This window comes from Myotis lucifugus, unplaced genomic scaffold (genome assembly GCF_000147115.1).
Source record: "Myotis lucifugus unplaced genomic scaffold, Myoluc2.0 scaffold_88, whole genome shotgun sequence".
Lineage (NCBI taxonomy): Eukaryota > Metazoa > Chordata > Mammalia > Chiroptera > Vespertilionidae > Myotis > Myotis lucifugus.
This window is the reverse complement of record NW_005871136.1, coordinates 3,403,821-3,419,414: the sequence shown is the minus strand read 5'-3', so window position 1 is coordinate 3,419,414 and position 15,594 is coordinate 3,403,821. Positions and strand designations below refer to the sequence as shown.

Genomic DNA, 15,594 nt, shown 5'->3' with positions numbered 1-15,594 from the left:
AGGTAAATACACACGTGCCTAACATACATTTCAATTATGTATTTGCTGTGTAGATAAGCAGTAATAAAAACTCTCTTTTCTTTCAGCCTTTGATTGGGGAAAACTTAAATCATATACAAAGAACACATATACAAAGAATAGTATAACACATCCCACGTACCCATCACCAGATTCAACAATTACTCATATCCTGCCACTCTGGCTTTCTCTGTACCTCAATCCAACTCCCCCTCTACTATTATTATATGTCTATAGTTTCAAGGTAAAGTTTAGATATATTGGAAAGCATAAGTATTAAATGTGCAATTTTGACAAATGAGTTTATCCACACAACCCACACACCTATCACGATCTAGAACATTCCACCTCCTCAGAAAGTTCCTTGTGTCCTTTTCTCAGGCAGACTACCTGCAGGGAGAACAATGCTTATCCAACAGAAGACATATTTTCTCCAGCACAGAAAAAAATTAAGGAAAGCCAACTCCTCAGGTCCAGCAAGCTTTCTATTGCAAGATGCACAAAGGCTTATAATCGGCTTATGCTCGGCTTCCTACAGAAATGTCAGTGTGGGAATTTGACACTCAAACTAAATCCAGGTGCTGTTCTCTTATCAGTTACTATTCAGATATAGAGCCTCAAGGAAAAACAAGAACTTCAATCGCACTTAACAAAGGACATTACTTCTGGAGCTATTTATCTTTTCATATATTTCAACAGGACCCCAAACAAAATGCCAGGTCCACAAGCACAGCCCGAGAAATAGTGACATTACAAATTGGCAAAGTAAGAATTGCAGTGTTATTTATTATAATGGAATTTCGAACCACTCGCTACAGTGATACATACTTGGCAGATCACATTTTAAATTCTCCATCCCTGCTCTCCAGAAAAGTAGAAACAATAGCAATAAACAAGAATATGGGGAATGACATTGACAGCAGCTAATAAGTATTAGTGATGGAGAAGCAAGGATTTAAATCTAGTTCTCTCGGACCCCGTTGTGCTCTTTTGATTCCAACCATAATGACATGTCACGAACACTATTAACATCCTATTTAATAAAAGGCTAATATGCAAATCGACTGAACGGCGGAAACAACCGGTCACTATGACGCGCTCTGACCACCAGGGGACAGATGCTCAATGCAGGAGCTGCCCCCCTGGTGGTCAGTGCACTCCCATAAGGAGAGCACCACTCAGCCAGAAGCCCTGAGCCAGGTTCACGGCTCTGCAAGTGCAGCAGTGGTGGCGGGAGCCTCTCCTGCATCCACGGCAGCACTAAGGATGTCTGACTGACAGCTTAGGCCAGTGATGGCGAACCTTTAGAGCTCAGCGTGTCAGCATTTTGAAAAACCCTAACTTAACTCTGGTGCCGTGTCACATATAGAAATTTTTTGATATTTGCAACCATAGTAAAACAAAGACTTATATTTTTGATATTCATTTTATATATTTAAATGCCATTTAACAAAGAAAAATCAACCAAAAAAATGAGTTCGCGTGTCACCTCTGACACGCGTGTCATAGGTTCGCCATCATTCACCATCACTGGCTTAGGCCATCAGTCGGACATCCCCGAAAGCTCCCAGACTGCGAGAGGGTACAGGCCAGGCTGAGGGACGCCCCCTCCCCAAGTGCATGAATTTCGTGCACCGGGCCTCTAGTTATATATAACCTGATATTTTGTTATGCCTATTTAAACCTTATTTTTTGTCCTAACTCCTTTGATCATGCAGGTAAAACCCGTAAGTCCCCACTTTGGTCCATATAGAGGAAAATTCAACCCACAGTTTTGTGCTCTTGGAGAAGGGTTAGGGAGAAAGCCTCCTCTCTCATTCCCCCTTAGCTGGTCCTTCCTTCTGGGAGGAACTGGAATTCCTTCAAGCGAGAGCCTAAGGATGGGTTCTATTCCCCACCGCTCCGTGGTGCTCAGGGGAAATGGCCTCTTTTTGAATTCAGGCTCTTTCCATCCTGCCTGTGTACACATGCTCTAAGCTATAGCTTCTCCACTCCTCCTTGGACGGAGCTATCAGTGAGGTCAGCCCTTCACCAGGGCCCAATTATCTACCAATCCCTTTCCAGGCAAACAGGAGGAAGCCCCTTCTAGGCCTCAGGTCTGGCCACATTTTTTACCATTAATTAGACTGATACTGTGATCAATATTTGGATCTTAGGTCTCTTTCCTAAACTAGTTAGAATCTGGGGCAGAGGAATGTAATAGCTAGGATCCCAAACTTCCAAGAAGCCATTTGCCTTAGCTCACCGCATCTGGACCACACCTTTTCCTTTTTGGTATCCCTCTAACTGTACAGTCAAATATAAATATGCTGAGGTAGGTGCTGGGGGAGAAGGAGAGGAGGGTTAGAAGGTTTACCCTTCTTTACATCCTGGCTACTTACAGCTCATATAAGCCCTCAACACTCCTTGACAATTGTATCCTCATTCCCAGTGGAATGCCATCCCCTCCTCTCACCCAGTCTTATCACTCCTCTCAACACCACCACCAACAACAGTAACACCATCAACACCACCACCACCAATACCACAAACAGCAATATCACTACCACCACCACCACCACCACCACCACCACCTGCCACCAGCTACTACCACCACCACCAAAACCATCAACAACACAACTACCATCATCAAACCAATATCACTACCACCAACACCACAACCAATACAGCTAATACCCCTACTAACAATACCAATACCAACACCAACACCAAAACCAACCACCACTTCCTTAATGCCTCAATTGCAAACTGCTAGTGAAAGCATGCAACCAATTTCTTGCCAGCACTGCCGTTACCTTGTTCTCCTCTGGAGTGAAGAGGATTCGGAATATGGATGGCACTCCTGGAGCTACTTTGTGGCCAATGTCTTTGGGGCTGATTACTTTGAAGTACGGTGAGCTTTCCTCAATAACTTTTACCATCCTTGGGATCTGCAAGAAAAACATAGAGCGATGACTGTGCGTGTGAAAGTGCAGAAGGGAAAGTGCAGGCCTCGTAGGTAAACATGAAATCTCCATCTACCACCCGCTAGCCAGGCGACCTTGGTCAGGTCTAAACTTCAGTTTCATCAACTGTAATAGGAGATGACAGGCCCTACCTCTATCCCAGTGTCTTACACAAAGTAAGCACTCAATGCATTTTAACTTTAAATTTCATGAACATTATTATTACTCATTTTATTGTTATTTTAAGTCTTTGTTCATTTTATTATTTAAATGTGACTATCTTCAGAGACCAACTGCCAAGACCGCACTCACACAGCCGAGTTGAGCTGGATTTCCCAACATCTGAGAATTGCTCTGGGAGAAGAAACCACACTTGCTGCACTCCTGCTATGGACCATCACTGCACATGAGGTGTCGCTTAACCCTCCCAATCAACTTTGAGCTACACTATGACCCCCTTTCTACAGATGAAGAACCAGGCACTTGCCCTATTGCCACAGCTTCACCGAGCAAGGGTGTTCAAGTCAAGTCCCAGCCTAACTCCGCCTTCCTCTCTATGAGATTGTCCTAAGTAAACACCATGGGGAAGCAAGAACAAAGAAAACAGTATAATGTTCCCAAGGCCAGTCTCCCAACAGCTTCAAACAGTTTTATTCTTTTAAAGTCTTATTTCTCTGCCTTGCTTGCCTTGCCTAGAGTAGTAGCTCTATCTCAGTTAGCCCAAGCAATAAAGGAAATGCAGTCATGAGGAGAATGAGGGTGGTCAGGGGTGGAGGTTCTAGGGACACTAGGAAAGGGAGACAGGATTGTTTTTTTTAAAGACTGAAGTGGGCAGAAGGAAAGTTAACTATAGTCAAGTCTGACTCAGATGCCTCAGGTGAAACGGGAGGGAAAAAGACCTCCCACCACCTCTCAAAGCTGTCACCAGATGGGAAAGGGGAGAAGAAATGCAAAGAGAATTCAGAGGGTGAAGAGATAAGGAAGAGATGTGTGCAAACTCACAGAGATAAGGGAAATGTGCCCTGACATTTATGATGTGTTAAGTGATACTGTGTAAGCTTGCTGGGAATACTTCAATAACAGCATAACTGTGAACTAAAAATTAGGAAGGAAAACAACAGTAACACTAATATAATAATAATAAAAGTAATAATGGCATAGTGCTTACGACGTGACAAGCACTGAACTGCATACACTCGGTATCTCATTCACTATTCCGAACAACCTTTTGAGATGGGTATTATAATTATCCCCATGGCCCATGACTTGCCCAAGGTCTGCAGCTGGGAGACAACTGGAATCTGAACCCAGATCTGTCTGCCTCTGGAGTCTGGCTGATTATTATTGTATCCAAAGTAGAATCATGTTGTGGCTTGTGGAGTGTTCATGGCTTACTTTCAACTTGTGTGTTTGAGAGAGAGAGAGACAAATAATGACCAAACAGGCTATGTCTTTGCATTCCGTGCCAGTGAGGAAGCCAATAAAAGGTGAGTGGCACGGTGCCCAAATAGATCTCCGTGGTTCCTTAAGTGTCCATGAACCTAGGAAGTAGAGAAGTAGGCTTATATCAGGCATCTAGTGTAAGAAAGGGCCCTGGGAGTAACTTGCCCAGAAACAAGCCTGCCTGGCACAGAGAAATCTGCCTGCTTGTTGCTGGCTGAATTTCCCTAGATGAGAACCATCCTTTCATGGGGTCCAACCCTCTAGCAGCATCTTACCAAGAGCTCTCGGGTTATCCATGAGAATCGAGTGACCTTTGGCAGTAAAACTTACACATGCCCCTTATCATTGACTTGTCCATATAAACCAACTGGCATGCCTTTCTTGTTTAGGGCCAGGGAAGAGTGGCCCCAACTACCCCTCAACCTAATGAAGACTTAGACTATCTCCTCTCTGGCTTTCAAAGCCTAAGAAAACTCAGGCAAAAGTAAAGAAAAAGTAATGTAGAAAGGGAAAAAGAGAACTGGAAGTGAGAAACTAAATTATTTGGCAGCCCTATCTGAAAAGAGAGAGTCCTAAAGTCTATGCAATATATCTCTTCTTAAGGTCTAGGAACATAATCCTGAACACCTGGGTTCTTTTTCTTCTCTGTGCCTACACTTCAGCTTCTATCCCTTGAGCTTCTCTTGCTAACACTCCTGCAGCAAAAAACAAAATATGCCCTTTTTTTCCAGGGCCTGGCTTTGCTGTCACTAAATCATCCCACTGATCTTTGAAGCATCACTGATTCATTTAATGAGCTACTGTGCCAAATATACCTGCAAGTCTTCCCATTGCCTTGGATTCTTGCATAGTCTTTACTTATCTTCCCTCGGTCAGGAGAATTCCCTTGGTTAGTGAGAATTTGCCTCCACATTCTTAGATTCTATACGTATTTTTTAATTGTCTTTACACCTAAACTTTAGCATCTCTCAGAGACCTTTCCTCCCTATCTGATTACTTTTCATACCTACCTGTGCCTTATGCTGACCTCCAGCCTAATTCTTTTTTTTTTCCATAATCATTATATGTCAAGGAAATCTTCAGGCATTTAGTATCTTTTTAAAAAATAAACCCTAATTATCTCTGAAGAAAAAGGCATAGGATGGAGAAGAAATCCTCAGTTGCAACCACAAAGTGACAAGGTATAAACAGTGAGAGAAGCTGCCCAAAGCTATCTGTAAACAAAAAATCTAAAGTCTTCTGAGGTAAAAAGAGGGAGAAAGAAAAGGGGGAAAGAGATATCCATTTTTTTAATTTAAAAAAATACAATTTGTAGAATATAAAAGCATTGGCTGAATAACCGCAATTCAGATGAGTTTACACCTTCAATTAGGGAGGCTCTAAAGCAAGGTATGTAAGCATGAATAGTAATCACCCTGTCTTAAATGAAAGCCTAGCCCACTGGTCACACGAGAACTTCATGACATTCATCTAGCCAATCCTTTATTCAAGAAAACGTTAGTGCACGTCGGGAGCTTTCTATTTGTTGGGCACTGCCCAGGGATTGAACATACATATAGCAACAAACCAACCAAAAGAGTCTTGTCTTCATTAAGCCTACAGTCAATGGGTATGTTTTCATCTATTTTCCTAGGTCTTTAAGAATTTATCTAAGATCCTACATGATCCCAATGTAATTTGCTCCTTCTTATGTATCCATGAAAGATATAGCCATCGCATCAAACATACTCACTTTATCATTGTTCCTCAAAACCAATGGAACTTCATAGACTTCGCAGGGAGTGTAGTTCTGAAATATAATTTCTGATGGAAAGGGCTGGAATAATGCCTGGTCCAGGTCAATATCTGAAAACTTTAGTTGAAAAAGTAAATTAATCATAGAATCACACAATGCAAAAATGATTAGGGAAAATAAGAAAAGACTATATAGGTCTATGAATATTAATACTAACAACAAAAGGAACACTCAAAAAGGGGTGATTACTATGAACAATAATTGGTATAATTGTTAAGGTTATTTCATCAACTTCTTTAATACAAAAAAAGAAGTTTTGGTCCTCATTTAAAAAAATAGGGGCTAGCTTTCTGCTTTCAGCTCAGAGGAGGCTTAGGTACAACTTTCTTTGGTCCAAAATCCAGGTTCATCGGACACCAGTCGCCTCCAACATGCTGCCAAAATGCAACCCCAACGAGGTCAAAGTCATATACTTGAGTTGCACCAGTGGGGAGGTCAGTGCCATGTCTGCCCTGGTTCCCAAGAGAGGCCCCCTGGGCCTGCCTCCAGAAAATATTTGCTAATGAAATCGCCAAAGCAGAAGGTGATTGGAAGGGTCTGAGGATTACAATGAAACGGACCATTCAGAACAGAGAGGCCCAGGTGGAGGTGGTACCTTCTGCCTCTGCCCTGATCATCAAAGGCCTCAAAGAACCTCCAAGAGGTAGAAAGAAGCAAAAAACATTATGTACAGTGGACATTGATGAGATTGTCAACATTGCAAGACAGATGCAGCACTGATCTTTAGCCAGAGAATTCTCTGGAACCATTCAAGAGATCCTGAGGACTGCCCAGACTGTGGGCTGCAATGTTGATGGCTGCCACTCACATGACATCATAGATGACATCAACAGTGAGGCAGTACAACGCTGTCTGGATAGTTAAGAACTACAGAGGAAAATACTTCAATTAAAGATCATTTATAAATAAACTAGAGGCCCAATGCATGAAATTCATGCAAGAGTAGGCCTTCCTTCCCCCAGCTGCCGGCACCAGCTTCCCTCCGGCACCCGGGACTCGGGCTTCCCTCGCAGCCCTGGCTTCATCAGGAAGGACATCCAGTCTAATTAGCATATTATGCTTTTATTATTATAGATAATAGAGACTAATTAGAACACTAATCCAAAACTTCCATTTCTGGTAATGATGAATAAGGTAATTTGTACCAATTCTACTATGAGAATAACAAAAAAATGTTATGTCAGCAAATACCTCCTTGGAGGCACTAAAGAGCTAAAAAGATGGTATAATCTAATATTTGAACTATGAATTACCTCAAACTAATAGCCTGTATACTATCCAACAAGTTTTGAGTACTGCCATATTTCCTTAAAAATCCAGAATATTCCATGATGCCCTGAAATTTTATGGCTGTACCCTGAGGCATCTTGAAACACATTTTGAAAACCAAAAATGTAAGCATCCACCTCAGTAATTTAGAAAATCAATAGCAAACATCTACAATAATAAAAGCAAAATATGCAAATTGACCAAAAGGCTGAACAGCGGAACGACTGTCCAGAGGACCTTCCAGACAAAGCCAGGGCTGCGAGGGCCGAGGCAGCCGGGGCTAGGAGGGCCAAGCCCCTTGCACAAATTTCATGCATCGGGCCTCTAGTTAAAAAATAAAAACCCAAACAAATAAAAAACGAGATAACAAAAACAATAGCAGAAATTAATGAAATGGAAAGTAACTATACTATATAACAACAAAGCCAAAAGTTGTCTTTAAAAAGACTAATAAAATTAATAAAATACTTAGTGAATCTGATTTAAAAAATAAGACAGAAGGTACAAAGAGCTCATTAAATAATGAAAATAGGGACGTTACTACAGAACCTAAACGAAGGAAGATAATAAATGGATATTATGTCAATAAATGTGAAAAGTTAGATAAAAAGTAAAAATTCCTAGAAAAATACAATTTATCAAAATTAGCACAAGACGAAATAGAAAGTTAAAATAGTTCTATGCCTATTAGAGATAGTGAATTTGTAAGTAAAACCTTTCATAAAGAATATTCTGGCCCTAATAACTTTACAAGCAAATTCTAGCAAACATTTAAAGAAGATGTGACTCAAATATTATAAAATTTCTACCAAAGGAAAGAAAAACAAAAATTAACTATCTTCCAACTCAATTGATGATGTTAACACAACTGTCATAAACCTAAGAAAGACAGTAGGAAAAGGGAAAAATGATAGGTCAATGTTACTCATGAACCATAGATTCAAAAAAAGAAACAAAACATTAGCAAACTAAAACCCACAATATCTAAAAGGAATAATACATCATGACTACGTTGGGTTTATCTCAGAAATTCAACATTCAAAACTAATCAAAAAGAAACAAAATTGTCATTTTCCCCAGAAGAAAAAATTGTTTATTTAGAAAATTCAAAATAACCAACTAGATAAAATACTGGAATTAATCCATGATTTATCAAGGTCACTAAGTATAAGATCAACATACAAAAAATAATTATACTTCTATGTACTATCTAGGAACATTTAAGAAATTAAATTTATAAACAATACCATTTAAAGTAGCATCCCAAAACATAAAATACATAGGAATAAGTCCAATGAAATATATACAAGACCTTTATCCAAACAAACTAAAATATCACTAAGAAGACTTTTTAAAGACCTACAAGAATACAAGAATATATATCATGTTTATGAATTGAAAGACTCAATACTTTAAGAATGTCAACTACTCCCCAGATTGATATAAAAATCCATGCAATCCAATAAAAAATTCCCAGTAAATTTTTTTTGAAATTAAAAAGGTGATTATAAAATTTATCTGGAAAAGCAAAGGATACCTCAGTTGCAGGTTCCCCAGCCCTGGTAGAGGCCAGTGCAGGAGGTGACCAAAGAAGTTGTATGCATATATGCATAGTCCATGGACACAAACAATAGGTGCTGAAGACCTGGGGAGGGGGGAGGGGTGGGCTAGAGAGGGTCAAAGGGGGAAAGGGAGGGGGGACATATATAATACTTTTAAGAATAAAGAATTAAAAATAAATAAATAAAATAGAAAGAATGAGTTTTATTAGAAATACACATACATAAAACTCAAAGTAAGGGACACAGAAGATAACCTGGTATATGTAACTACAATGAAATGAAAATGAACAGAAAGTTAAAAATGGATTAGAGGAGACATAGAAGATGTAGAAGGGCAGACAAAGAAGGTCCAACATGTTCATAATTGATATTCCTAAGGAAAGGAACCCAAAATGGCATGAACAAGAAAACTTTCTAGAAATAATACAAAGGTACAACTAATAAAATTATTGGACATTAAATAAAAATAAACAATCTTTGGGCATACAACCTAAAAGATTAAAATATCCTTCTTTTATCTTGGGGAAAATCAAGCTGGCTTCATACCTTTATATGTCATTATTTAAAGCCAAAATGTTGTGAGGAAAATGCCTGCAAAGCTCTTATGGAAAAAATATGTGACCCAAGAATTTTATACCTAACAAAACTGCAATTCAGTAGAAAGGCCACAGGCAAATATTATCAAACATATAAAACCAGGGAAATCACTTCCATAAGCTCTTCTTGAAGAAGTTAGTAGAGGATGACTGTCATCCAACTAAGAGAAAAATGAAACTCCTGAAAATAAAGTAAAAATAACCAGCAGGGTTAAGAAAAGAAAGAGAAGATGAGATGTACTATACTTCTTTCCTCATTCTTCATAGCAGGAGTCAAAATACATGAAAACACACACAAAAGAAGTATATATAGAAAAACACACACAGTCTGGTCCTAGTTATGCTATGGGAAAGGAGCAAATAGCCCTTAATTAGGATAAATTAGCTTTGGGAAAAGCCATGTTCCCTGCCCTCAAAGTTAGAGTGTGGTTATGGGGAAGAGAATAAATAATAATTAAAGCTAGCAGGGCTCAGAGGAAGAGGAAATTTTTATGTAGATCCTTGACCGGGATCTACATAAAAATACCACTGACAGGGGAGGCAGTGGTATTTTAGCAAGAGCAGAGCAAAAGAGCCTCAGGGACTCATTCATCATGCAGAAAATAAGCCTGAAAAACTCTCTGGGAGAGTGAGGAACCCTCTGAGAGGAGGTTGATCTCCAGCAGTTCAACTGATGGAAGTTCGTACCATCATTTCTACATAAAAAGTGAAGCATATAATTCAAGAAGTTAATTAAAAAGTAAGAAACAAAGACTTCATTTTATAATGATATGCTCCTAAAACCTAGAATATATGGTTTATATTAAAATATAAAAACATGTTAGAATAACTATTCTCGGTGCATGAAAATTCATGCACTGGGGTGGGGAGGGTCCCTCAGCCGGGCCCACACCCTCTCACAATCCAGGAACCCTAGGGGGATGTCCACCTGCTGGCTTAGGCCAGAGAGCAGGCTTAAGTGGCAGTTGGACATCTTTAGCGCTGCCTAGGAGGCGGGATCTTTAGCGCTGCCTAGGATGTGCTTGCAGCTGTCAGCCTGGCTTGTGGCTGAGCAGAGCTCCCACTATGGGAGCAAACTGACCACCAGGGGACAGCTCCTGCGTTGAGCTTCTGCCCTCTGGTGGTCAGTGGCATCACAGAGACGGGTCATTCCCAGTCATTCCACCTTTAGGGTCAATTTGCATATTACCCTTTTATTATATAGGATGAGCCAGAATATACAACAAATGCCTACTTTAATAATTTCACTTTCATTTCTTCTAGTGATGACAGCTCAGGTAAGGAGGGATTTCTTGTGCTAAGAACATAACTTAATTAGGCTTGGCTAATATAATTCTTGGAATTACTCCTAATCTGCGAACAACAGTGTCCAGAAGTAGCTAAGAAAGAAATGTGAGTAGTCAAAAGTTATTTGTACTAATTGACTATAATTCTCTCCATATCAAATCTCCGTATCAAGATCAACAGAGGAAGAAAAAGAATGTGTTAAGCAAACTAATAACAGATTGGCCCAGAAAAAAATAACTATTACTTAGTGACTGTTCACATTATGTTCAAGAATGTTCACATTATGCCCTGGCCAGTGTTGCTCTATGGTTAGAGCATCTCCTGTGCACTGGAGGGTCAGAGGTTCAATTCTCGGTCAAGGGCACATACCTGGGTTACAGGTTTGATCCCCAGCTCTGGTCAGGGCATGTGGGGGAGGCAACCAATCAATGTATCTATTTCACATCTCTCTTTCTCTCTCTGTTCCTCCTTCCTTCCCTCCCTCCCCTCCTCTCTCCCTCCCTTCCCCTCTCTTTAAAAAAGCAATGGGGGGGGGGGGGGATGTTCACATTATACCAGTGCCTACTTTCCATGCTAGTAAGACAAATGCTAGTAAAACAGAAAGTAGCTACCTTTTGATGTGTTGCTTCCCCCATATCTAAAAGTTCGATGATCTGTGGTCGGCACATCAACCGTGTATTTGCCAGTCTCTGTTCTGTGGTCAGGGACATTTCCTTCAGGAACTCCGACGGTGTTAGCTAGAATTTAAAACAACAGGAGCCAAAGATTCATAAATGGCTAACCTGAAAAAGTGTTTTCATAAGTTCCAGTAATGAATAATTTGTGTTTTCAGCTTTCAGGATAATTCTGGAATGCCACTAAGTTCCCTTATAAAATATTTAAAGTAACTAAATAATACAAGAGAAGTAGCCATGTCCTTTTGAGCTCTTTGCAAGTAATTTGAAATGACAGGTAGTTACTGTTTCCTTATGAGCTTGAAGGAGTCATACAAAGGAACTTGGGGAGTGGGGGGAGGGAGAGGGAGTCAAGATATTGCACAGGAACATGTCCAAAGAGCTTAACATTTATGCTGGGAAGAGGCATCTGAACATAAAGCCCTAACTTTCTAAAATCACTTTCAGGCTTCAGAGGTAAGTTTGAAACACATCTATTTCTCAACTGAAATTACAACGTCAACTATCAGGTTAATTAAGGTTAAAGAGTAACCATACAAAATGGACAGGATTCGGGAAGTGCGGTTACACTGCTTAGAAACAAGTTTGAACTTTTTAGAAATCACACAAGTGCATTTAGACCTTGGTTTAAAAGAGATCTAAGCCAATCATCAGCTCTGGCAGCCAGTCCTATTCACATACCCAAATGAGAACACAAAATGCTTTGGACACTTTCTAAAGTTAGGAGGGGAAGAAAACGTAACCTACCGTTTGTCATTTAAATAACAGAACAAGGGCTTAGTTATCCAGGAACAGTCACTATTACGCAGCTGTTGTTGTGCTGGGATGTTTACGTTATTTCCAGAACCTACTTTATTTTACTGATTGATTGGTTGATTGATTGAATTATAGGAAAGTGTTTTTTAAATTAAATTTGTAATTTTAAGATTTGCATGCAGTTTAGTTGTAAGAAATAATACCAAGAGGAACCAGGTACCATTTGCCCAGTTTCCCCCAAAGTTAGTGTCTTGCAAAACTACAGTACAGTATCTCAACCAGGATATTGACCCTGATACGGCCAAGATGCAGAGCATTTCCATCACCCAGGGCCCACATTAGCTGCAAGGAGATCACAGTCATTGGCAGCCACGTAATGCTTCAGTATATGCCAAGACTTTGAAATACAATCACAGTAATATAATTTAGCTGATTTGTTTTGCCTTGGGTTAAAAATCAATGCTTTTCAAATTCCCTATGAAATTATTTTCTGTGATTTAATCCATTTAAATGAAGGTATTATTTCTAATATAGCTTCTAACTTGGTTTTTTAAGGGTTTTTTTTTTATTGGAACCCATATTAGAATACTAAAATGTTAAGAGGTATCAGCTGTGCTGTGATTTAAATAAAAATAACAAAGTTGAGCCCTGGCCGGGTTGTTCAGTGGTTAGATTGTTGGCCAGTGGACTGCAGGGTTGTGGGTTCGATTTCCAATCAAGGGCATGTACCTTGGTTGCAGGTTCCTCGTACTGGCACAGGCGGGAGGCAACCAATCAATTAATGTGTCTCTCTCACATCAATGTTTCTCTCTCTCCCCCCTCCTCTCTCTTTTTCACTCTCTCTGGAAATCAATGGAAAAATATCCTTCTCAGATGAGGATTAAATAATAATAATAATATAGTCTTATAAGCAAAAAAGTCAGGAGTTACCTTAAATATGAAACCATAAGCACCACAAAAGAGAATAATATATTTTTCTAATTAAAATGTAACTTGAGACTCGTTTTTAAAATGTCATGCATACTATATCTAACATTGTAAGTTGTTATTGAAATTTCCTATAGCATGTAATTTATAATTCAATTCTCACCAAATCATTATAATTCATTAACAATATAAATATTTTTAATATTGAATGTCAACTGTTATCCTAAATAATAAAAGGCTAATATGCAAATCAACCGAACAGCGGAACAACCGGTCACTATGATGTGCACTGACCACCAGGGGGCAGACGCTCAACACAGGAGCTGCCCCCTAGTGGTCAGTGCACTCCCACAGGGGGAGCACTGTTCAGCCAGAAGCCGGGCTCATGGCTGGCGAGTGCAGTGGCAGTGGTGAGAGCTTCTCCTGCCTCCGTGGCAGCGCTAAGGATGTCTGACTGACTGCTTAGGCCCACTCCCCATGAGCTCCCGGACTACGAGAGGGCGCAGGCCAGGCTGAGGGGGGACCCTCCACCCCTTGAGTGCATGAATTTCATGCACCAGGCCTCTAGTTTCAAAATAAAATATATAAATATTTTCATTTTAAAGGAAAGAAAAATCATACATTTTTCCTAAAATACAGTCATTATTTTAATATTCTATGTTCTACAAATATACAAGCGAAAATAACTCTTGCCGAATTAACAGGTTAATAGAGTGTTCAGGTTAAAACCTGTAAAATTCTGATATTTGCTTGCTTTTTAACTACACAAATGACAGCTTCATAGGGCTCAACTAAATATTTGGAAAACCTAATAATTTGCTTTCATAGTCTTATTTCAACTGCTTGACTTAAGCATTTCAAGCCTCTCTTTCAATGCATGCAATTTCAAACACTTCTGAGCCTCTAAAAGGTGCCTCTGCTCTGCAACGATTCTCTCTCGTATTCTCATAATGCCAATTAGCAGCTGTCATCCTCCTGCGGTGACTACATTAGGAATTTTACACTGAGATTCTCTGATACATTACCATTTGGTTGACATCTTCTTCTTTAACCACCCTTGGACTCAGGGGTGGCAAAACCTTGCTTTGGAATCCTTTGAGCATTCTGACTAATCCCATCTGAACAGCCCCCATGGACTCCTCAAGTCTTCTACTTGTCATTTTTTGTTATTTCCTTTGCTCACCTAAGAGTGAAAAAAAAAAATTTGAGAACAAATACAGTTAATTCCTGAATACAGGTCATTATTTTTTTATTTTTAAACTTTTTCAAATACAGGAAGGTTTAAAAATACTGATCTTCAAAATTATATCAAATTCTTGGAACAAATACCTTAACCAAAGGAGTCTATTCCATGTAACCAGTCTAAACTTAGCCTTATCTCAAAGCTTACAATCCCTTTTAGAAAAACCAAGGGATTCTGGACAAAACAGAAGACATGAAAATACAAACAGTTCTTACATTTTGGCACTTCTATCTTTCCTAGATAAGTAAACACTAGTCAATAAATATACTTCATCAACTGCTATTTTATCAATTTGACAATTGTCTCTCATGATATCTTTCAAACAGAAAAAACATAAGGGTGTAGGTCTTCACAGCTGGGCAGAGACTCAAAAAAGGCAGCATGAGATGAGATGGGAAATGGGAAGTTTCCAGAAAAGTTGCAATGCTTAGTCATAAATAAGGCATTAAACAGCCACCCAATACCTACAAATCAAAGAAATATGACATCTCTCCTTCGCATATCCTTCTTTATACTTCTGGCAGGACACTTGCAAGTTTGGGGGCCATTTATGACTAAGTAGGGATTTCTGTTTTCAGTAATAGCAATCTAAGTTATTCATCCCTTAACCAAAACATAAACAAACAAAAATCCTAACTAAAAATGCTTGATACAACATCAAATAAAAAACCTTAAAATCATTAAAGAGTTCACAAGACAGTAAGGCATTACCAGACCAAAATGGAAGGGGAAAAGGTGCATACAGGAAAACAGATTTGAATGAAAAGTAATAAGGTACATTGAAGTAAAGCAGTAAAACACCCAAGAAAATAAATATAAAATTTTAAAAAAGGAAAAAAGATTATAAAGAACAAATGATTGAAATAGAAGGCAGTCAAAGAAGGTCTAACATGCTGGAGCCCATGAAGAAGAAAAATAAAGTACTGAAATGGAACTAATATTTAAAACTATAATCCAAGATCATAAGGGACCATTAGGTAACCAAGAAAAATGACCCAGAATGATAAACTCGGAGTCATATCTTAGCAAAACTATCAGACTTTAAAGAATTTTTTAAACTTCTGATAGACTCCATGCAA

The 15,594-nt window shown here is 39.2% G+C and overlaps 1 protein-coding gene and 1 pseudogene across 1 annotated transcript in view; one reads left to right on the top strand and one right to left on the bottom strand.

The window, feature by feature from the left end:
• HYDIN (HYDIN, axonemal central pair apparatus protein) overlaps positions 1-15,594 on the bottom strand; it is a 330,325-nt gene that overhangs the window by 250,483 nt on the left and 64,248 nt on the right. Inside the window, exons 3-6 of the mRNA XM_023756097.1 lie at positions 14,298-14,455; positions 11,527-11,652; positions 6,139-6,258; positions 2,814-2,948 (exon numbers count right to left, since the gene is read on the bottom strand). Coding sequence (XP_023611865.1) covers positions 2,814-2,948; positions 6,139-6,258; positions 11,527-11,652; positions 14,298-14,432 — 516 coding nt within the window. The 5' untranslated portion in view covers positions 14,433-14,455. The remainder of the gene's footprint in view (positions 1-2,813; positions 2,949-6,138; positions 6,259-11,526; positions 11,653-14,297; positions 14,456-15,594) is intronic.
• On the top strand, positions 6,501-7,065 carry LOC106697610 (annotated as a pseudogene).